The sequence below is a fragment of the Rhinolophus hipposideros genome, assembly GCF_964194185.1.
Source record: "Rhinolophus hipposideros genome assembly, chromosome: 10".
In the NCBI taxonomy this organism is placed as follows: Eukaryota; Metazoa; Chordata; class Mammalia; order Chiroptera; family Rhinolophidae; genus Rhinolophus; species Rhinolophus hipposideros.
Window position 1 is genome coordinate 7373630 of NC_138056.1, and position 23900 is coordinate 7397529.

Consider the following 23900-nt stretch of genomic DNA (forward strand, 5'->3'; position numbering starts at 1 on the left):
ATGGTGAACGGAGCCCGGCCCTGACTCAGAGGCACAGGGGACAAGAGCATGCCTTACCTTTAAGTCCCTGTGAACAATAAACTTCTGGTGACAGTACTGCACAGCAGACACTATCTGAAAGGAAGGAAGAAGGGTCAGCCCAGGGCCACCTGAAGGTAGGTCACAGTGGAAGAGGTGTGACCCCGGGGCTTAGTTCTAAGCTGCCACACAGATCACAAACCCCAAAGGACCCTCAAAAGGCCACTCACAGACAGGCAGCCCCTCCTTGTAAGCCAGACCCCAAAAGGCTGAGGTCGGGCCCATACTCCAGGGAGTCACACCCACCTGGCGGAATTTAGCTCGAGCCTCTTTTTCTTTCATCCTGCCATGAGCCACAAGGTAATCAAACACTTCTCCTGCAAGAGACGTGCAGGTCGAGTCAGAGCTTGCTGGGGCAGGGGGAGTGGGTGCACAGTAGGACGAGGCAGTTCCATACGTACCTCCACTGGCATACTCCATGACAAGGTAGAGCGTTTTTTCAGTCTCAATCACCTCAAATAATTTAACTACAAGAGAAAAGGCCAAACCATGAGTCACAGAAGTAGCCCCAATATGTACAGGGGCACCCTCGGGATAACAGTTCCCCCTTTCAAGTCCACCTTCCCAAGGACAAGTTCCTCTTAGAGCAGCCACACCACGAAGGACAGCCCCGTGTGCCAGAGGCAGAGGGGGGCTTCCCCAGGTGCATCCCGAAGATTCCGGACTCCAGGAAGCAAGGGCCTGGGGAGAAGGGCTCCATGCCGGGCTCCATGCTGGGAGGTGGAGCCCTGTGGTGGGGGAAGAGGGAAGGAATGGCAGGTGGTTCTCACCTATGTTGGGATGATTCAAAACCTTCATTATTCTTACTTCGCGGAATAGCTGGAAAATAAAATACCAGGGGTCATGCTTGCTCAACTTGCTCCCCTCGGGTCCCCTCCAGAGCCACTGCTGGGATTCTTTTTCCAGAAGAGAAAACAGGCAAGGAGAAAAAACAGGGCAGTTGTCCGGGTCATCTGGGGCCACTCGGATGGCTGAGAGGTAGGTGAGGGGGAGGAGTGCAGGAAGGGCCCGCAGGAGGAAAGCTGGGCTCCGACCACTTGTACTCTCAGGGGCAGCACCTGAGTAAGCTAGTGCGCCCTCTGCATTCTGCCCAAACCAGCCCCTGCCCAGCAGACGGGTTTTGGTCGAGTACCTCTAAAGGAGGGAGTGTAAGCCCATGTACATGAATATTCAGAACTAAAGTTCAGTGACAAAACAGACTCCAGCTTGGTTGGTGTGAAGGAGTGGGGAGAGCTGAAGGCGGACCCTGGTGTCTTCCGATTTTCAGAAGGCAGAGGGCTCTGACTAGTGGGCAGGCCTCTCTCCTGGCTCTCTGGTGTGGGGACAGAAGAAGCCATTCCTATATATAGCTGAAGCCAATTTTAATCAAATCCACCTCCACACACTCACGCTCTCTTTGTGAAACAAATCAGGGACTCCAAACCATACATTTCCATAAAGATGACAGACATGAACTCCATCCCTTCTGTGGGGGCCAGAGAATTGGAGGTGGGGCTTTTGTAACTTCCAGGCCTCACCACTTATTTGCACTAAGAGCAGGACTAAGTTTTTTTTTTTTTTTTTGGCGGGGGAAGGTCTGCAGTATAGTTTATGGAATAAAGTGAACACGTTTTTCCCCCTCTTTAATGAGATCCCAGAGCTTTCGTGAGCTGGAAAGGAGAAGAGACAGTCTTTCCAGTCTTCAGGAACCTGATTCTGACCTTGCTTTCTTCCCCGGCCTAGCAGTTGTTCTAGATGAAGAGGCAAATAATGCCGGCCACCGACCGCCTCAGGGGCACTCATGGGGAGCAGCACTGAAACGGGGTGTACAGACAGTGGCCAGGGTTCTGCCCCGGAGAGTGGCCACCTGGCCTGAAAGGGCTTTCTCCTGGAAGAGCGTGGAGTTTTCTGGGCTTGTCTAGAACCCTGAGAGGGCTCGTTTCTTCAGTGTTCCTCATTGAGGGAGCATTGCTGAGATCAAATTTAAACAGAGTGATTTGGCCAGAATCAGATTGGCCTTGGTAACAGAGTGTGTTGAAAGGCTTTTAAAATGGCCACATTTGTCTGGGATTGGTGCCTTCCAGCTAGTCAGGAAGAAGCAGGGAGAAGAAGGGGGCGGGAAGTAAGATGGCCTGGCTGGCTGGCAATCAGAGCGATGGCAGGCTGGACCACTCCAAAGACCAAATGGCCCATACCATGCTAGCTTCTACTCAGTGGGGTCTGAGTCAACATGTCAAGAGTAGCCCTCTTTTCCTTTCTTCTGGAAACCTCCAAGCAGGGAACCCTGGTGACAACAGCAATGTTTCCTCTGAACCAAAGAAGCTTAAGGGATCCCACAGGTAACAAAAAGTGGGGCACACTCTGGTTTTGGCTGTCAGCGTTGCCAGAGCACCTCAACTCAAACCCTCTAACTCTAAGGATGTCTCTAACCGCCCCCAGCCGGCGTCCCAGGCTTCCCAATGTCACTGTACTGACTGTTGCCCTCTCCTAACTCAAACAACAATGTGCTCCTGAGAAGAAAAATTCAATCTGCCATGAGAAAAGTACTAGGTTAATCCAGGTCAGAAATTTGAACCAGGGTCAGCTGGAGGATGAGGGCACAAAGGAAATCTGACTTGACCTGAACAGAGGCAGCTGGAAGCCAAATGGGAGATGTCCTCCTTCCCCCAACCAGCGGAGCCCAGGATGGGAGGAGGGGCCCAGAGTTTCCAGATCTATAACAACCCTTCTGCAAATGAAAGTCTCCCTTTCTCCCTCCTACGAGCTTTCCATAGTTTCTTACGCAGGGGGTATGAGTTCCCACCTGGAGGGTTTCCCCAACCAGCTAAGAGCTACTTAACAGTAGCTTCCCACTGTTAAGTCAAGGAGGGAAGGGAAAAGGTCGACCTCATCTAGTCAAGACTACATGCAAATGACTGTGACTTGTAGCTAAGAGGAGCCTAGAAGTGAGACGGAAAACTGGGGACACCCGTCCTTAGTCTGCACTCACTGTCAGAGGCATGAGACGAGTGTATTAGCTTCTAAAAACCCCCGTCTTCAATACTCCTTCTCTAAAACACAGCTGGCACAGGCTCCAGTGGCAGGTTCCTGCCTCCTCTTATCCTGTACTTCTAGAGAAACCACCTTGGATCGATCATTCCAGATCTTAGAATGTGTTTCTAATAGCAGCTACAAACATGTGTTTTTGCATAGGGTTGGCCACAGGCCAGAAGGGGCCAACATGCAGGAAGTAGGTCAGAGAGGTAGGCCAAGAGGCTGGGAATGGGCAGCAAGACTCCCGAAGAGCCAGCCCAGTCAGGAGGCGTCCACACATAGGGTCCAACCAAAGTCCCAGAGGCAGCAGAGCCACGGAGAGAGGGAGTGGGGACAGTGAAATGCCCCGAGTTTAAACTAGGGCTTCAAGAGGAGGCTCAAAAGGGTCAGTACATCCCTGAGCCCCGGAGAGAGGCTCAGACAGGGCAGAGGGGCCGTGCCTTACTTTCTGGAGGCTGGACGAGTTCAGCTGGGTCTTGTCAATGATCTTCACAGCCACCTGAACACGAGACGAAAAGCCCAAGGTTACCCCTTTGCCCAAGCGAAACCCAGGGCTCGAATCTACTTCCACCTCATTTTTATCCCATCCCTCTAGCCACCCCTATCGTTTCAGATCCCATTTCTGTCTGACAAACAAGAGGTTGGGTGTGGTAGGAGCCCTACCACTACCTATGGGGGTGTCGACAGCTGGGAGAGGCTGCCATGTTCCCAAGCCCAGTGCTCACCTCTTTCCCGGTCAGGATGTGCCGAGCCAGCTTCACCTTGGCGAAGTTACCCTTGCCAATAGTCTTGAGGAGTCGATAGTTGCCAATATGGGGCTGCTCGTCAGCAGAGGTGGCTGAGTTGCGGCCCCGCAGCATGTTGGACTTACTGCTGGGCTTGGAGTCGAGGTGTCCCAAGGTGGGCTGCAGGGTGGAAACACGCACACCTGTAAGTACGCTGGCCTTCCAGCTCCCCACACTTCTGCCCTTAGCTCTCTGCAAAAAATGTAAGACGCTAGTGGTATAGGGACAGATTCCAGGGGGCTGGCAGGCATGCAAAGAATCATAGGGCAGGGGAGGAAAAAGAAGGGGATGAGAGTTAGTCAGTCTTCCCTCCAAAGCCTATGGTCCTGCGGGTGCTGGAGCTTAGGACCTAAGCTGTCCCATCACTGGCTCCACTGCCTGGCAATACAACCCCCCATGAACAACCCAACGGCTCCCTCCACCTCACGTGTGACCCGTGCGCACGGTGAGAAGGCTGCAGCTCAAAGGCACGGGGGCAACACCATCAGAATTACTTCAAAGCTCTCACTGCCATCCAACACTTCACATTTACCTCTATTAGTTCTCACTTTGCATTGATTTGTGGCCCATCCCGATGGAATGGAAGCTCTAGACAGGCACATATCATTTACTCATTGAGACATCCCAGCATCTAGATGGACTGGATTGTGGTAGATGCTCAATGAATACTTGTGCAATGAATGAACTGAACAACAGGGTCTGAGCAAGGCAACAGTCAGTCTGCCCTACTTAGATACCGCATCATCGCCAACAAGTGTGGGAGGCAGCAGAAATGACGACAACAGCACTGAACAGGTATATAAATGTTCACAGGAAGGGTACAGTCCAGATGAAAACATACATCTTATGAAGACTTTGATCATTCCTCAAAGGGCTAAACACATGATTATTGTGAGACCTAGCAATTCCATTCCTAGGTACCCACCCAAGAGAAACAGAACTGTAATCTACACAAAACCTTGTACACTGACGTTCATTCGTAATATACCACATTCGTAAGAGCCAGAAAATGGAAATGACACAAATGTCCACTAGTTGGTGAACAGATAAACCAGTTCGAATATCCACACAGTGGGACAATCACTGGCAATTTAAAAAAATGCGTACTGACACGCGACAACACGGATGAACTCTAAAAACATGATGATCCTAAGTGAACGAAGCTGGTCCCAAAGGCTACAGAGAGACTCCATCTCTCTGGAATGTCCAGAAGAGGCGAATCCATGGAGACAGAAAGGAGATTTGTTGAGGGCTAAGGAGGGCAGAGGAAAGTGGGGGGATTGTGGTGACGGATACACAGCTCTTTAAATTTACTAAGACAATTGTACACTTTCAATGGGTGAATTGTATGGTATGTGAATTATAGCTCAGTAAAACTCCTAAGAGTCTGGTCTAAGCCTTGTCTAGAGCCCTGATTTACCTCTTGAAGAACCTCTGATGCCATCACTCCAGCATACTGGGACAGAGCTGCTGCCAGAGCCCCATCCCATAACCACCCAGAGCTGCCTCGGAAAATTCAAGGAGACAGTCTGGAGAGGAGCAGCGTGACCAGAAGAGAGTGAGTCAAAGTTCTTCCTTTCACAGCCCCTTGTGGCTCTAAACAAAGCCCTCAAAAACCACAGAGAAAAGGAATGACTTGCCACCACAAAGGAACTGTCCAAGGTTCCTGAGCAAGATTTGCTTCCCCAACCAGATGCCCCTCAGACAGAAAGACAACAATAACCCAAAGTAAGTATCTGCTACCGATGTCCCCCCCTCTTCCGGTGTCAGTGGAGGGCCAACAGTAGCTGCTGGCTGGTTTGGAGTGAGCTGCTTGACTCAGATCCCAGAAGCACAAGGGGCTGGACCTTCGAGGAGAAAGATCTCGTGTGCAGGGTTGGCTCTGAAGGCAGAGGTTCCTGACATCTTTTTACATCCTTCGCCCTTCAGGGAGCACTCTCTCTTCTGCAAGCCAAAGTCCCCAAACCCTTTGCTGTCTGTCCATCCAGGCTATGAAGCTCTCTATCCCTCTGGTCTCCAGACACTCTGCAACTCACCCAACCCTGGTTGGTACTCAAACAGCATTTGCTAGAACAGCAGATTTTCAAATACTTGTTTTTTTCCTCCTAAAGGGTTCACACCTCTTGGAGAGAAGACTGTTTCTAGGCCCTGCTGGTACTTGCATTTGGCTCAGTCAACCAAAGGGCACCCTGAGTCCCAAGCATCAGGGTCCCGAAGGCCCGGCCTCCTTCTCCTCAGCCCCATCTCCCTGCGGCTGCTATTGGGCTGCCTACCGCCCTAGCCAGCCTGCCTAAGGGGCCACGAACAGGGAAAACCTCCCCTCTGCCCCAACTCCCACGAGAGGAAGATGGGTGGGGACGTTTCTTTAGCAACCTCTACTCACCTTCTAAGTTTGTCACGCCCCTCTTTTCTGAGGACAGGACTTGGCAATCTCCAAGTCCTCAAAACTGGAATAGGGACTTGGCGTCTACCCAAGGATTTGGGCGCTCTTCCCCTTGAAGTCATATCGATCGGGGCCTCCTACTGCCTGTCCTGGCTCTGCTCTGCCCGTGTCCCTCGGTGTTTCTGGCCCGAGGGGCTGGTGTGAGTGGCACGGCAGGACAGCATTTCCTGCCAGGGTCAGCCACACACTGGACTTCAAGGAACATCAACCACCATAAGAGGGGCTTAGGAGTGTAGATGCCAGAGACAAACTGCCAGGTTCAAATCCTAAATCTGCCACTTACTCAACACATGTTAACTTTATTATGATTAACACCGTCCTGAGGAGGGAGAGGAGATTAGCACCGAGGGGGAGGAAAGCATCCAAAGGATGAGTGGTGTGGGGGTGAGCCATGGTCTAGTGGATGTGAGCGCTCTGTCCAGCAGAACTCGGCTTCCACTTACCAGTGTTAGCTTCCTTATCTGTAAAGTGGCAATAAAATATTCCTGACTTTACATTAGGTAGGAGAGAGAACACACAAGAGATGCTTTAACAGTCAGCAAAGAGCAACCATTACTGCTATTATTTTTCGTTCCCAAATACTACCGTCTACAGAAAAGTCTCGCTGTCAACAAGACTTCCACATCTAAGGCAAGTCCTCCTAAGGCGGCTGCAGCCCGGACGGAGGCCGACAAGAGGTGCTACAGCCCTACCCGCTGGAGAGGTCCAGGCCCATCGCCTGCCACCCTCCCTCCCGGCCCCGTTGCCAGCCTCCACAGGTACCCCTAGCCTTCATGGGAGGGGCTAGACAGGACGCTGGGAAGGGCTGGTTCCAAGCTGCGTATCAAGGAGAGTTAAGAGAGAGAAGATTCAGCTTGTCCAGGAGCCAGAGAACACCGGCGCATGCTCTGTGATCCCCTGCTCCAAAAGTCACCCACCCCCTTTCAGGACAGAACCACCTAACTCTCAGGACTCAAAGAGGGCAGTGCTTCCTATCCCCTTCGTCTGTCCTAAGTTGTGAGGTGTTTCCCAGGGCAAGGATGTGGGGCAGGGTGAGGACAGCCCATGGGGAATACAGAAAGGAGAAACTCTCCAATAGAAAATGCTTCTTGGATCAAGGCCCCACGTGAGGCACTTCCGGAAGGCTCGAGGGTGAGGGTGACTGTTACGGAGAGAGTCCCTTCCATGGTTCTGACTAGGCCCATTCAGCCTGGACTGAGATCTCACAAACAGGACGGTGGGCTGAGGACTAGCTGTCCTTCGGACCAGCTAAGCATATCTGGCCAAGCCCTGCTCTCTGCCCTCTACCTCCATCCTCCTTGCTTACAGAGGATAGGGAACAGCAGACATGCCCAAAGCTCTGGCCGACGTCACACCCCAGGCAGGCCCCAAAGGTCTGAGGAATCCCATGGCCCTCAGGCAGGCTTCAGAAAGAACAAGAGGGCCACCCTTTGAGGAAGTATTTGGAACCAAATGGCAGAGCACACAGGCCTGGTTCAGAAGCAGGGCCTAACCAGTTTCGGGGTCCTCAGTAGACAGGAGGCGATAACGTAGGACACGGGGGATAAAAGGAGTCTTGTATCCAGGGGGCCCTTCAACCTGGGATCTCAGCTTGGCCAGGCATGCTGCCAGGTTCGCCCGGAAGACAGCCACCACCCTGCGCGGCCAGCGCTGACTCAGGTAGGCAGGGCCCATTCCCTAGTGCTGGAGGCTCCTCCTGTCAGTTCTCCCCTAGGAAAGCTCCGCTTTGGGGCTCTGCATTCAGGGTTGGCTTCAAGTGTCCCGAGGCTTCCTCAGGGCTGGGAGGGTCCCAGACTGGGAGGGGTGACAAGCAGGTACCCCCTGGCCAGGGGCAGAGTCAGCCTGGGCACTGTGTAGTGGAGGGAACAAGTGTCCCTTAGGTACAAGCCCTGGGCAACCAGATCCCAGTCTCCGCTCACTGTCGTCCGGGTGTGGCTCCCGGGCTCTGCCTGTCACCAGCCCCTTCCTCTCGCCCCAGCTGAGCCTGTGGACACAGTGTAAGGGAGCTCTGCTGCTGTGGCTACCCCTGCTTTCCTAGCCAATGCCACGTTACCCTTCCCATGAATTTTACTACCCTGGGCTAGTGCCTGGCTCAATTTCGCAAATCTTTAAAGAGTTTGGGTGAGAGGGACGGCAAAGGGCAATCACAGACCAGAAAACGGGGAAAACATACCCGGCTGGAGAAAGGGACAAGGAGTACCGGCGACTTCCATTCAGCAGAAGCCACAGCGAAACCTGTCAGGCAGCGAGGGCAAAGTACAGAGGCCGGGGAGAGCCAGGCCTAGGGCGGGGGCTCCGCCAGCCACCCTTACTCAGGCGAAGCCGGTGACACCTTCCACCACCTCCTCAGTGAGAAGCAGCGAAGCAGCCAGGCCCAGCGGCTCCTGCCTGGGAACCTGGACTATGTCGCAACCGAAACCACCACAAGCAGAGAGAGAGACCGGGCTTGGCAAGAGGAGCAACGGGGACAAACCCCGTGGCTTTGCCTGGGCCAGGGCCTGGTGGCCAGGAAATGCATGCAGTTCAGGATAGTGCACCAGGAGCAAGGTGGGAGCAAAGGGGCCAGAGGGGAACAGGAAGGAAGGGAGACTGAGAGAGAAAGAGGCGGGTTTAGATGAACTTCCTTCTCCCTTCCCCTCCCCCTCCCCGGAAGTGGGCTGCCCCACCCTCCCCAAGGTGCAGGGCTGGGTAACAGCTGGGAGAGGGATAGGAGGAGACTCAAGGCAGCAGGGCTGGCTGTCATAAAGTCCTTATCTCACCTGCAGCAGGTGGGACCTGAGTATGGGCTCCAATCAGGCAGGGCGGGGAGGAGGAGTACATGGGAATCAGACATGATGACCCAGAGAGGGGCAAGGCCAGCAAACCACCCACCAAGAACAGGGTGGGGGAGGGGGAAAGCAGAAACCCGCCACCCAACAGTGGCAGACAGATCTCCTACTCCACAAAAAGCAGCGTTTAACCTTAGAAAAATGCGTATCTTACTTACTCACAAAACACTCTGGACATAATTTCAGGAGGTTCGGGGGACCCTGTGAAGCTCCTTAGAGGTCTATGGGTTCTAGATTAAGAACCTTTGTCTCTGATAGACAATAAGATGTGTAATTGTAAATTTTGCCCAAAGCTGGGGAACAAACTAAATGTCCCAAGTCCCTTCCAGCCCTGATTCTGGGAGTCTATCCCCGGGTTCCCACCCAATTCCAGTGTCTATCAAACCCACCCCCCAACAGCCATGAGGGCCTAAGGGCAGCCATTCCCCACTCCTTCCTCAGGCAAAGCCCCTGCTGACTGAGGGCAAGGTGGAGCCCTTCCTCGCCTGTGCTCTGTTTCCTGACTGACTTGCATTCATTCATTCCACTACTCTAGGCTAGGATCTTTCCCATGAAGCAAATCATTCAACATCGCAGGCTGGCGGGCCATAAGCCCCTCTCGGGAAGGGCAAAGCCTCTTCTATGCCCTCCCTGTACCTGGGCAGACACCTGGAGACCATACTACTTCAGTGTTTGCCTGACACAAGATTCGACATTTCTGATACCACCATTGGCTGGCATGTACCTCCTGTGTTCTTCCTCCGAAGGCGATGGGTAGGTAGCACCCCTCATTTTACAGATGAGAAACTGAGTACAGAGGTGAAGAGACTTGCCCCAGGTCCCATAGTCTCCCATGCAGAGCCGGGCCTGGAGCCCAGGGCTTCCGTGCCCACCTCAGAACTCTGTGTCCCCTTCACCAGCTGGCTCATTGACCCTTCTGGATGCCTAACCTGCTCTTCCTCCAGGCGGGAAGGAGGGGAAAGGTGTGAAGGTAGAGGAAAGGCACCTGGGACCACAGGAATGCCAATGTCCGGTTAAGGCCAGTGGTGGAGGGTTGTTCTGAAAGCCCACTCAGGTGACCCCGCAGCGACCCTTCCTCTCACTCCATCCCAAAGTGGGCCTTGATCTCAGCGAAAGAGGTCAGGGTTTGTTCTGGACCCTGGGCTCAGGCTGGCCTGGGACCACCTGCCCCGTTACTCAGAAGCCAGAGCAGGTTCAGATAACTGTATTTTTCTAGTCTCTAGGGCTTTGCAGTACGACAGAAGGACTGTTTTCCTCAATCCTACTTGTGGGAGGCAGTAAGGGGTTTTCTATACTGAGGAAGTACCTCAAAGAGAGGCTGGGGAGAGATGGGGTAGGCCTGAGCTGAAAAGTCACGTGGCCCTGGCCAGTCACTCCTTTAATCCTTCCTCCTTCACTGGATCTGGGAGCTTTCTTTGCATCCTTTGATCCTGAGCAACTGTCACTCTCAACTGCCAAGGGTCAATAAACTAGTGGAGCATTCTGGGTAGGAGAGATCTTTTAAGGCTGTGGTAAACACTGACCAGTGGAGAGGCTGGATACACTTCACCCCTGAAATTAACTGTGATGGCTTCACCAGGGGGGTCCCCAACACCCCTTAATGTTGCAGAGGGAGGGTGGGGTTGCGTCAAACTCAAAGGGCTACTCCCCTTTTCCAGCCAGGATGGGTGCCTCCATGACAAAGGAGACCAGCAGAGCCTGCAACTGAAGCACAAAGCTAAAAGCAAGGGTAGGGTCTCTGCCCTTTAGCTCTCTGAGATGCAAGCCTCACCCCACGGCAGGGAGACCAGTCCTGCAGCCTGGGCCATGAGGGGAGCCACCTGTGGGCCTCAGAGCGGCCATAGCCGAAGCTAGGGCCTCCTGGGAAGACCAGAAGGCAAGAACGGACCTGGCATGAGCTCAGAACCCAGCCACCTGCAGCTCACTCCCCTTCGTGCATGGAAGCCACAATGCAATGAGCACCCCTCAGTCCCGTCTTCAGAACCACTTGAAACGCTGGGCTCCTAATCAAACACGGGGCATTCTACTGAGCAACCAGGGCTTCAGAAGCTTTCAGCACGACTTCACAAATTCACTGAGAATTTGCTCCCTGGGGTCTGGTGTCTATCTCATTCCCCAACTACTGTCGATTCAGCAAACCTTTGTTGAGTGCCTACCTCTGGAGCCAGGGCCAGTTGCCAAGTTCAGAGAGATCTGGTCCTGCCTTCTAGACACTCAGAGGAGGGGCACTGTACATCAGACTCACTCCAGGTTCTCTGCTTGCTGCATTAGGGGAGGCGGGACAGCACGGCAAGGCTCTGCAGGCAGAGGGACCTGGGGAGGGAGCCTGCCTTTGCTCCTTACGAGCTGACTGAACACAAGCAGACTACTTGACTTCTCTGTCTCAGTGTCCTCCTTTGGGACCTGAGTGCACTAGCTGTACCCATTTCACAGGTTAGTGGGACTCAGAAATGAGGAAACCCCCTGGTGTTGACCCCAGTGTCTGGGGCACAGTAAGGTCTTGATGTTTTCTAAGATCTCCACTTTTGAGTAGAAACCTTTGTTTGTCATCTCAAGGGGCAAAGTACATGAGCCAAGCACCAGGGGAGCCAAGCTGATATTCCTTCTAGAATCAGAAAGTCGTATTTCTACCATGGCTGAGCTGTCAAGCGAAAAAAGACCCTTTCCTAACATAAAATCGCTCCTGCCAAGAAGAGTGGGTGAATGAGAAGGCAGCCTTGCCTGTGCCCCAGGAGCCCCAGGAGCCCCGAGGAGGAAGGTGTGCCTGGTTCTGCCCTGCATCAGTTCTTTAACTCCTTCCACCCAGAAAAGGCCCAAGAAACAGCTGACATACCCGTACCACATGGTGCCAAGGGCTGGGGGAAGCTCACACTGCCAGCCTCGCACTCCATTCGGCTCCTCCCCTACCAGTGGGTTACTGTAACCATGGAGACCAACAAGTTCCTCCATATCACAGGAGAGCCAGCCAGCCAAGAGCCCAGGGCTCTGGGGGAGGCAGAAGGCAGCCTGCAGCAGAAAGGTTTGGCTCCCTTTACAGAGTATTGTGGGGAGCTGATGGAGACCAACTAGTGCAGCTGAGGTGCCGGGCCTTCCCCGACTTGTCTGTGTTGAGTAATTGATGCTTTTAGCACACTGTCCGGGTGTATCTGATACGGTGGTGAGGGGCGTCCTCTGGCCTTGGACAGGTCTGTGGTGGGACTCCAGCTCTCTCACGGGCTGCCATGCAGGAAACGCACCAGAACTGAGGTCTTTAGAGCTACACAGACACACACTAAAAGTAAAGCTCCAGCTATCACATAATGCCTTCTTTTAAGTGATCCAAGTGAGAAAACCCTCTTATTTCTTGTTTATCCCAAATCCTTTTGTTCAAAGAGTTATGTAGACACCTTCTTAGCTCAGTGATCTCTCCCTTCTCTGGACTCTCATCACCCTATCTGTACCCATTCACCTCTTCTTTGTGTCTGCACAGCTCTGAGCAATCAGGGACAGTGTCTCTCTCTCCTCAGTACGCCCTTAGGGCCTAACAGAGCTTGCACCTAGCTGGTGCACATTAAAATACTTACGGAATCAAAGGAGTACAACTTTCTGATCCTTAAAATTGCTCCCTCGTCTCCCTCCCCCACCCCAGATAAGACAAGGGCAAAGGAAGGAAAATCAAAACCTCTTGCCACAAGACCCCTTTCCTGTCTTTCAAGGCATCTGTTGCCCTCTGACATTGGTTGGTCCCACTAGAGTACACTACAAAGGACAGGCCACGGTCTGTCTTACTCATGGCCCACAGCAATGCCTAAGCACAGAGCAGAAGTTCTCAATAAGGTACGGGACAAATCAATGTGTATGAATGAATACATGAGAAAACGTGTTGGGGCATCTCTGTGACCTCTGGGATTCACAGCAATCACCGACAACAGTGTACACCGCAGACAATATCCAAGGGACAGTGGCCATGAGATCCCCTCTCAAGGATGGATACATCTATGGGGCGTTAGTTCTGACAATCTTTCTTTTTTTTTTTTTTTTCTGACAATCTTTCTAAGGTGGTGGGTGATAGGCCCGTGGTGCTCTCTCCTGACACAGAGCTTGAGGCGTGACCAAGGTGAACTGGAGACAGAGTCAGAATACAGGCTTGGCACAGCACAGGACCAGCAGCCCTCCCCCCACCCCACCCCCATCCCTGGCCCCTGTCAATCAAGTCCAAGCCCTCCTTTCATCACAGAAGGGAAGCCTCTCCTCTGAACTTCCTGCTGCCCAACCACCAGGACCTTCCACTTCAGACAGTTCTCTCTGCCTCTCTACATTTAATCCCTCCACTGCTTTGCTATCAAAACCATTGTGTCTTGCTGTGACAATGCAATGTTGCTGGAGCCATTCTAAGACCCACTGATTTGGGGAAGCGACAGTGACTTGTAGGAAGCGTTGATTTGGTGTTTGCCACACGGAGAGCTCTGCTTTAATATTTTCTCCTTGAACCAATGTACTGATTGTACGGCCTTGTCAAACCCAGAGGGCCAAGAAAAATCACCCTTACACACCTGCCTCCTGTCCCGCTGCACAAATCAGCATTCCCATCCTGCCCTTCACCCCTCCCCAAACTGCCTCCTGGTACAGAAAAGCAAAGGAACTAAAAACGGCAGCTGGGGAGCTCAGTTGACTCACCCAGCATAATCATCTCCTCCCAGAATCTCCCATCTTCTCCTAGGGTTTTTGCCAACACAAAGTAAAAAAGAAGCACGCGATCTTTAAAAAAAAAACCACAAAAAACAACAACAGAAAACTCTCTCAGTGTTTATGCAACAGCCTTTGTACCTGGATGCAGACTTAACCTTTTGTCTCTGCCTTTCCAACGTGGTTTCCTGAAAAGGTCTTCCTGCTGAGCAGCGACCGCCTGGCGCTGGGATGGTGGGACTTGGGCTTGCCAGGCCCTCCCCAGGCCAGCTCCATACTGGGAGGTGCTGAACCAGGCATGTGCCTCTTCCCACTGCATCTTCCTCTGGGAGTGGAAAAAATACTGCCGTCCTACTCCTCCAGTTTCAAAGAGAGAGTTGTCAGAAAAAACACTGGGGCAAAGTTTGCTGTCCCAGAAGTCACCATGACCAGAGGTCAGAGCTCAAGCAGAAAAGAAAAATAGACACTACCTAGGCCATCACCGCCACTCTCGCCTCAGAACTGTGCCCACCCAGCCAGGCTGCAATGTGGCTGCTCCACTTAGGAGACCAGTAAAAATCCAAGTGGCCGCTCTTTCCATAAGCAAACCCCTGCTGGGCTGCTCCTGCTCACAGGCAGAGGTGTTCGCTTCCTTCTACAGCAGATCGTTACAAACCCAAACAGCTCAGGGTACCTGAGCTGGGGAATGGGGGGCACCTGTTTCTGGTGCTACCTGACAATGGGTCAAATCAGCCAAAATTGAGAATTCAGTCTCACCTGCCCCTCAAAACAATCACGGGAGATGAGTACAGCTCTCCAGCGACCTTTCTGGTAGGAAGTGGTGTATTTGTTTTTGTCATTGTCATTTGGCATCCAGAAGGACAACTTACTTTTGTGATAGATGGTGCTAGACTACAAAGGAAAGAGAACACTTCCACAAGACACATGCAAATCTTTTGCAGCATATTAGTCAAGAAATCCCCAACTTACCAAAAGTTCCGCTGTGAGAAGGAACTATTTAGCCATAGAAAAACGTTACAAATGGAGATTATGTCCTCAGGCCAGCACCCCGTGGGGCCCCATCTTGTTCTGAAGTAGTATATTAACCAGAGTTAAGGTTTTAACCATACTCCAGAATAGGGAAATTAACTCAGTGTTCCCAAGTGAAACCTACGATGGACGGCAGAAACAGGGTCTCCCTAACCTTCAAACCCTAGGTGAGGGCTTGAAACAAGAGGACTTGAGGTGAGGGAGACGGACTTCAAAGCATTTGGGGCGGCTGGGTAGGGGGGAGGGTCTAAGGAGCTATGATCCCAGGTGGAGATGAGGAATGAGGCTGGAGAAAAGGACTTTAATTGGGTACTGCCTTACAGGAGAGAAGGACTAACTAAGGAACACCAGGTAGAACTTACAGCTAGAGAAAGGAGAAAAGGGAGCCTAGGACAGTCCCGTGACGTATCAGGAGCAAATGTTCTTTATATCAGTCTCCCCTGCTTGGCAGCTGAGGCCGGGGATATGTCTCATATCTACCTCACCTGCTCTGTCGCTGCCACTGCAGTCCCAAACCTGGGCCAAGGGCAGAGATTGCTGGATCCTGTTACTAAGCGGCCATGACCTGAGCAGATGCCTTGGCTAGCTTGCCAGATAAATAGAGGAGGGCTCATTGGTCAGAAGTTAGGTGGAGAAGATTGGAAAGCACAAGCTTCTCAGTAAGCCTGAATATATGTCAGCTTCTGACTTTAGGCCTAAGTTTCCCCTCCCCACGACCCCACCTCCCGAAGCCAAACACTGTTCGTTTTCTGGTGGCAATGATAATTCTACTCCAGGACGCCCTAGTTGTCTGTGCACTTGGCCTAGCAGTAGAGTACGGTAAGTGAGATGACAGCCACTTTCCATTACAAGTGCCTTCTTAAAAAGCACTTTTTATACTCATCTTTTCAGAGAGAATACTAGGAAAAAGAGTGTGATTGTACTGGTTTCTAAGAGAAGGGAGTGGTCCAGAAACGGCCAGCCTAGTTAGCCCTGGCCAGGGCAGCAGGACATGTGGGTTCGGACTGGTGTTGGAGGTTCTGAGCTTTCTGACCTCTGTGATAAGAACCTGGGAGCAGGGCTCTTTGGTACCGATTAGCTCAAGTGCTGGTGGGAGCCCTCAGGAACTAGAAGAACCAATTAACAGGTAGTGTTGGGGAGGAAGGGAGCTACTTCTGGGCACCGTTACATGTTCTATTACACAGACTGCAGACAAGAGAATGCTGGTTATTTTGAAGAAGGCAAACAGCCATCTCTGGAGCTCTTCACTTCCAAATTCACTCAGCGAGGACAGGGAAGAAAGGATGGCTACAAAAGGAATACAGATCCTCCCCAAACAATCCCATGGGCATGGTAGCTTAAATAAAGACTTGAAGATTGAGAGAAAAAAACCACCCAGAATACCTCCAATCAGAAGAACTAGCTGGGCAGCAGGAGGCCACTGCTACACATTCTGTGGTTCTGTCTAGTCCATACAGCCACCAAGGACAAAGACCCCGTAGGCACACACACGATCAAGAGAAAACAGAAGGTGTAAACTCAGAAATTAACGACTAGCCGACACTATGAACACTTAGAACGAGGCCTGCATATACTTACTACATGCTCACGACATGCTAGCTCTTAATCTAAGTCCAAATGCTTTCCTAACTTATTCTGTCAGTTAACAGAAAAAGATATGGCTTTGGGCTTTAAATTCTTTACCCAATGACACTGCAAATGCTCTCTGTCTCTAAGAGGTGGATCTTTTTGAGCTGGCCTAGGAGAGCTCTAGAGTCAAGGCCAAGTTCTGGTCATCTACTTGCACAGCTCGGACTTGAACTTGGGCTTCTTACAGAGCCAGAAAACGCTCCAGCAGCCCAAATGTTTTATCTCCCCCAATAAAAAGCACTTTAAACATACACATCCCACCCTAGAAAAATCCAGAGTACACAACACAGTTCCTGAGATATATATACAATGTCGTCAATCGTGCCAAAATTTTCTAGATATATGGATCTAGGAACTTTGCAAATCAATAGTCACAATGGAAAATGTGACTAGCATTTGAGACACACACACACACACACAGTGGCTAGAGTCCCTAAAGAGGGACTCTGCACTGAAGAGCGCTTCCTCTTCAGTTGTGAGATGAGGGAAACCTGTGTGTGTGTGGGGGGGGGGGGATTGAAGGGGGGTTGGTGGTGAAACCTTAGCTGCATATCCAGCTCCTGAGTGTCTCTGGCATGGAGACTCAGCAGCCTTCTGAGGCAGCGAAGCTCCTACCACCAGCTGTCCTTCACACTAGATAACAAGATCACCGTTTGGGAAGATGAGATTTTTGGTGTTGGGTTTTATATCCCATGAACTAGCATGCATCTGTCTCCGGGGCAGTTTCCTGAAACAGCTGCATGTCCTGGGCCCCTGCAGACAGGATGTGAGATACAGGAGAAAGATAAATGAGATGCAAGGAGTAGGAATTCAAGGATAATAAAGGCGAGAAGGAATGAAACGGTCTAGTTGTCTTCTCCTGTCAACGGTAGCTGCCTTTTCCTACGTGGTCCTCACCAGGGAGCACATTCACCTGCATTCACCTTCCTTGGCAGAGCCAGGTTTCCCCCTGGCGTCTCCACCTCTTCACCCTGACAGCTCTACCACATCAAGTGACTGTGGTATCTCAAGTTGATGCTGGTTACCCCATGAAGAGATAACCAAGGTCATGTGAGCTGGCCTGACACGTTCTGCTGTACTTGTTTATAGGCAAGAGGATTAAAACAACGTGTCAGGGGAGGGAAGAGGGCAAATCCTTACACAGGGCAAGCTCTGGGGACACAGCAGAGGCCTCCCGCCAAGAAGTCTTTTGCTCAAATATAAAGCAAAAATCTCTCACCAAATGCCAAACCAGCTACCTACGCCAAATACCACTTATGATCCAGTGACCTTGAGGCACTGCTCATTTTTTCCAATGTTGTTTGTCTGAAAGGTTTGGGTTTTTTTTTGAGGGGGTCGGGGGGAAGACTACAGGGATGAGCAAGACAGGACCCCATAAAGAGCTCCAAATTAAATTAATACCCAGGCGCTGACCCCGGGCCTGAAGAAGCCCTACAGTGTCCTCGGCCAGTCCCATTTCAAAGCCTTCCTCGCCCACCAAGAAATGGGACTTAGGGCTTAAGAAAGAGGGTGCTTTCAAGGATACATCTGGATGAAGAAAGCACTCGGTTCTCAGATGCCGAAATGCCCAATCAGAAGTCAAACTCCTAAGACAGAACTTCGTATGACCACTTCTCGCCCTACTCAAAGCCCAACTGGGAGACAAATTAGGTGCAGCTCCGGGCAGAGGGGCTCAGGCAGCAGGCAGCCCAGAGACAGGTCAGGGCCGTCCTCTCTAACCAGAGGGTCAACCTGACGATGACAGCACTGGCCTCAAGGCACAAGAAGACAGGAAGGCGGTGGGTCAGCAATCAAGGCTCTTGACAGAGATGTTGCCCCTAGTTCTGTGAAATCCGAGTCTTTCTCCCCAGCTCTGCTGCAAAGCTATTCGTCACAGCCCCTAATAACCAATCCTCCCCGCCCAGCAAGCTCCGGCTGCTCCAGCCTGGTCTCTGCCTTAGGCACTCAAGCCTTAGCAGCAAGAGGATGTTTCCATGTGGCTGCTCCCGTGGCTGGCTGAAGAGGTCAGAAGAAGGGGGCTGGGATGGTGCCCCTTCTCTAGCTAGCCAGAGGGGCAACATGATATGCCCGCTGGCCATCTGTGCTCCCTCCCTCTCAACACTCCCTTTCTAGCAAAGGAGCAGCTACCAATTTCCTAACCTTCCTACAAAAACTGAAGGTAAGTCCAGCTTAGGAACTAAAGCAACCAGCTTAGGAAAAAAAGGGATATTGTGCTGCAAGGGATTCCAAGAGTTAACTGCTGACCACCCACCGAACTCTTCGGTAGAGCAGGGGTGTTTAGAAGCGCCTTCCATTTCTCCACGCCTCAGAGAAGAGGGTGGCCTTGGGCAGAGCCACACACCTGGGCAGGCCGCCATCTCCTCTCAGGAGCCCTGGTCTCCCTAACACCAGGGTGCGTCCACACCTGCCACAGAGGAGCAGGCCGAGTCCACATACTCACACGTCCATGAATCTTCCTCCAGATGGCTGCTGTCATGCAGAGCAGTGAGCGGGCTGAGTCCGGCTCAGAGGCTCCGAGCCAGTCACTCCAGTTTGCCTGGCAATGTTAGGGGGATGGGGAGGGGGAGGGGGAGGAGGAGGAGGAGGAGGAGGAGGAGGAGGAGGAGGAAGGGAGATTAGGATTCTCTATTTCCAAGCCCCGCCCCTAAAACCAAGGAGGGAAGCAGCTGGGTTCCCGTTTCAGGAGCGCTCCAATCACTGGCCACTACAGAGCCAACCAGCTGCAGGAGAACTCTGGGGACCGTGCACATCAAACACACTGGGAAAAGGAGGGGAACTAACCCAGGGAGAAGTGGGTTGGGCTCCTGCCAAGAACTCTGAATGGTACTCCTATCAGAACTAGAACATAACAGGAGGTGGGCAGGTTTATGGTCTCTGGGGAAAGGCAGGAGGGGAAACAGCAAAAGCCGGACGAGCATGGGAACAAAACTCACTCCCTGGCAGGAGAGGGGAGCCCAGCTGTCTACAGGCAACACCCATATGGAGTCAGCAGTGAACCGCTGTCCCACTATGCCCTCCCGAGGCGCACAGGCCACACTCCCTCAGGCCCATTTCCACACGCTTTGCTGGCTGTGCCCTGAACCCTGCGTGCAGTTCGGAGCACGGTCATTTCCACAAGCCTCTAAAAGTTAAGGTCTGCCACTCAAGCACTTGTGTCCCTGACTGCCAATGACAGGAGGGAAAGGGGGACTCTCACTGGCTATGTCGTGCAATGTAGTCTGTGAGCAAGGGCAGAGCAGAAGCCACAGATGACGGCCCCTCCCATGGGGAGGGCAGCTCTCCTCCTCTGCCAGAGCCAAGCCCAAGGCCGCCACAGAGAGGTGCTGTTTAGCGAGAGAAATGTTGGGACTGGCAGGAGGGACAGCCAGCAGGTACTTCCTCTTTCTCACCAACAGCTACCACAGGCCTCCACAGGCTGCCTCTGAAAAGCCTGCAGAACCGCCCGTGGCAGCAACGGCGTGAGTCACTGCCCTGAGATGGAGAAACGGGCGCTGACCCTGGGCCTGAAGAAGGCCCACAGTGTCCTCAGCCAGCCCTGTTCCAAAGCTACCACCAGCCAGGACAGAAGCCGAGAACAGCCGACTCTTCACCCAAGGCCACACGCAGAAAAACCAGTCCCTTTTACTCTACGACATGGTCGGGGTGTGGGGCAGGAAGACACCTAAGGTCATCTGAGCAGGGCACCCAGCACTGGGAACAGAAAGTGATGGCTTCATATGCAGAGCACCCCTTAAATGCTCACACACATACATATATGGACAGGCGAGTCCTAGCTGGGTATATACAAATGTACGTGTAAACATATGAATGTAAATGTCTATGCACGTATATATACATGTAAAATTGATTTTCAGACACACATGGCTCCCGGATTTTTCCTTCAGCTGCATTACGAGCTGACTGGCTCCCTTTCTCTGCCTGTAGCTCCAGCCCTTCCTCGTCCCTTCCTGGAGTCTTGCTCTGGGCTCCCGCCACCTGTCTTCAAGTGAAGATTGTTCTCTCAGACCTCCAGGCCTTTGCTACAACCTCCTACTGGCTGGGACACTTTCCCTCCGTCATCTGTTCCCATTTTTCTTCCTGGCTGGCCTCACCTCAGACATCACTTCCCAGGAAGCTTTCCTTGCTCCATCCTTCTGATATCACAGGGTCCCTGACACGTGTCTCGAGGCATCTGCAAGTCAGCCCTTGCACAGGCCGGCACTGCTTGCTAAACGGCTGTCTCCACTCTCGGTGGCTGTCTTGCTCACCGTCACACAAGACTGAGAACCGCCTAAGGGAAATTTCCAGGACTTAAGTCATTCCTGTGTCCTCAGTGCCCAGGCACGGTGCCTGGCATCTAACCGGCTCTCGAGAAAGCCTTTCCTAATTCATGAGGGAAAGTCATGGTCAGGGTCTTCCCGCTCTTTTTGGAGTGACTCCTAACCCCAATAGCTCTTAGCACAACTCTGCTCCCTGTGACTCCTCCAACCAAGGTCAGAGCTGGAATGTGGTGCCCACTTCTTTGAATCCATTCTCTAGCGCCTGAGTGCTGGCAGGATTTCAGACCTCGTCTCCAGCCGTGGGGCTGGGGCCTGCTACCCTTCCACTTGCCTCTTCCCAGTTTCCCGTCTGCTGTGAGGTCTGCAGGTGGCCCCCACACAGGCTTTCTAAGCAACAGGACTGCCTTTGAAGAGGAAGCAATCATGGTGCCAAGGTCTCCGAGAGAGTGATTCCAGGCCCGGCTCCGCCCAAACAACTTACATAATCTTGAGTAAGTCATTCACCCTCTTGGGACCTGCATTTCCCCACGTGTGAAACGAGGGGCTGTCGTGTGGCTGTGAGGGCTCTCAGTGCCTCTGTGCTCACAAGCCTTCCAGCCCTGCCTGAGACCTGAGCGGGAGATGGACATGGTCTGCGTGTCCTGGAGACCTTGCCAGCAAGCCCGCTCCCACAGGTCAATCTCATCTAACTGCCCTGGACGCCAGGCTCACACACTGGAAAATCTCTTCTGCCTAGGGCTGAACAAATTAAAATTAACCTACATGACAACTCCGGACGTAGAAACATTACAATCCTGAACTCAGTGTGCCCTCGGGAAGGATCCTTTCCCTCCCTCGACTTCATTTACCCACAATTTACAAGCTCCTCACCCTTCCCAGCCTTTCTGCATGTCACGGACGTGGCCACAAGGCGCAGGGAAAGGCACCATGACACAGTCTATTTCTAGCAGGCCCCAGGGCTCCGCAGGCTGTGTGAGCTGCTCTGAGCAGGCCCCGTGCCTGCTAGGGGCCATGCCACACCTAGCACCCGCCTCACCCGCAGCATGATTCCCCAGCAGCTGGCTCCTCTGAGGGCTCCTGGGTGGGGAGCTGCAGCCTGCATGCCATGGGTAGGTGACTTGGCAAAGCCCAGCAGCAGCAGTTTCAGTCTCCCTGCCCAGCGTGGGGGAGGGGGGGGCGGGTCCAAGCAGACCAGTCCAACGGGTCCTTTTTCCACCGCCCCGCACTGCTGGTGCCTTCTACACTCGTTCAAAAACAGGAGATTCAAAAGTCAGGTGGAGCTTTCACACCCTGAGTCACAAAGAGCAGGCAATCAAGAAGAAAGGAGAAAATGGTCATTTTTGTCACTCTTGCCTCACCCACAATGGTCCTGGAAAACGTGGTCCCTGATTTCACAGCTGTTGGTCCATTCAGAAAAGGAAATGATCTCCCCTGAGATGCTCGAGGACAAATGTGGGTCCTCAGACCAGCAGGTGCTGAGGTACTGTGACATCAGTTCGTCCTGTGCCGGGCTCCTGAGCTCTTCTCCCACTATAAGCAACTCCAGCCTTCTGATACAGTCCACGTGACGTGTCCAACATTCCCACACTCTGTCCAGCCATCGTGAAGGAGGGAAGGAAGGATGAGGCCAATTTAACCAGGAGCAACGTCACCAGACACTCTGGGGGTCAGAACTCGGCAAAACCAAGAGGGCCTGGCTTTCTGGCTCTGGTCCCTCCTTTAAAAGGCCAGGCAGAGTTTCCTAAGCAGCATCCACTCTCCCCCTGTGGTTTCCGCCCTGAGTTCTTATCACAACCTGTAATAGTGTAAAACTGCCCCTTTATCCTCTCATCCTGAAAATTTGTTCTTTTTAGTCATTATTGCACCTACTAAGACACTGATTAAGACTTGTGACTTATATAGCCAAAAATTGGATGGACAGAAGTCTAATTTACAAATCAATATGGACAAACTTCCCCAAGGGTGGGTGCCAGTGGAGAATATACCCATGTTACAATTTTTCTTATTTTTTATTTCACAAATAATTGAGAGATGACAATGCACAAAGCATCTGAAGACCCTGGGGTGGGGGGAATGGATACAAAGAAGGATAAGACACAGCCCATCTTTCAAAAGAGTTGACTACCTTGTAGGAGAAATAGCACAAAGCACACGGTTCAACATGAGACCGAATCCAGGAACGAAAGTTACAGTCCACGGATTTCCCCCCAATTTTCTAGAAGTCTGCCCCTTTTGTTCTTTTTCAGAGGAACCACAGCTGAGAGATCAGAAGACCCCAGGTCTCACGTCTAGCTAGGCCCGTGAGTGCTGGCGGGCTCTGTGTAGACCCTGGGGCTTCAATGAATGGGGAGGCGCATCCAGAGTCGACCATGGTGGTCCTGCCATGCTGACAGAAGAGGAAGCCAAGTGAAGGAGACTCAGGGCAGAATCCATCGTTTAGCCTTCCTTAGCTCACACCCATCTGGAAACGAGGGACAGGACCTACTGCCAGCAAAGATGATATGGGAAGAGCGTAAACACCGTCAAAAAAGTCGCTCAGGACTCAGGTCATGGAAATGAAGTCAGAAAAAGCTGCTAGCAACAGAAGAGGGAAAGATTTGGGAGAGAGCCCTGAAGCCCCACACCGGGAACCACGTTATCTCAGTGCGGGCGGTGCCCAGGGGGCACGTTTATGTATTTTTCCTTTTATTTCCCAATTGTTGGTTGTCAAGCCTGGTCTCCTTCCTTAATTCCCACTGCATCGGTGTTCCGGCTCAGCGCACACCGATACCAGTTTGTAAACTGCACCCTTACCCACCAGGCCACCAGCAGTGTCAGAGCACAGATACTCATTCCTGAAGGTCGTGGAAAGGCATAAAATTCCCTAGACAAACAGAGAAGATTCTATGCCATCTAAAAGGAAAAAAGTCAGTTAATTCAGAGCCCACAGATAAAGATGAACGCCCAAGTCCTCCTCCACTGGGGAAAAAACAATTCTGAAGCTAGTTCTATCTTAAAAAAAGAAAAAGCTGGTGAGAAGCTTGGTCCAAATCACCTCAAAAGAAAACCACTTCCTGAAAGAAAGAAAAAAAAAAAGTAGGTGAATGGGAATTGGTTTGTTTGAAACCTTTCCTGTACAGTGGACAGCTGATTAGCTACACAAGACTCTCCTAGAATGGTTTACCATGAAGAA

At 52.2% G+C, this 23900-nt stretch overlaps 1 protein-coding gene across 21 annotated transcripts in view; it reads right to left on the reverse strand.

The window, feature by feature from the left end:
* MARK2 (microtubule affinity regulating kinase 2) overlaps positions 1–23900 on the reverse strand; it is a 52836-nt gene that overhangs the window by 11380 nt on the left and 17556 nt on the right. For 12 of the 21 annotated variants that reach the window (XM_081064453.1, XM_081064463.1, XM_081064456.1 and 9 more), the window contains exons 2-7: positions 3816–3995; positions 3536–3589; positions 849–897; positions 480–545; positions 325–395; positions 58–114 (exon numbers count right to left, since the gene is read on the reverse strand). In XM_081064453.1, coding sequence (XP_080920579.1) covers positions 58–114; positions 325–395; positions 480–545; positions 849–897; positions 3536–3589; positions 3816–3995 — 477 coding nt within the window. Of the gene's footprint in view, positions 1–57; positions 115–324; positions 396–479; positions 546–848; positions 898–3535; positions 3590–3815; positions 3996–13952; positions 14075–18909; positions 19169–23900 lie in introns of those variants that run through there. The other 9 variants (XM_081064454.1, XM_081064451.1, XM_081064461.1 and 6 more) reach the window with 5 other exon arrangements.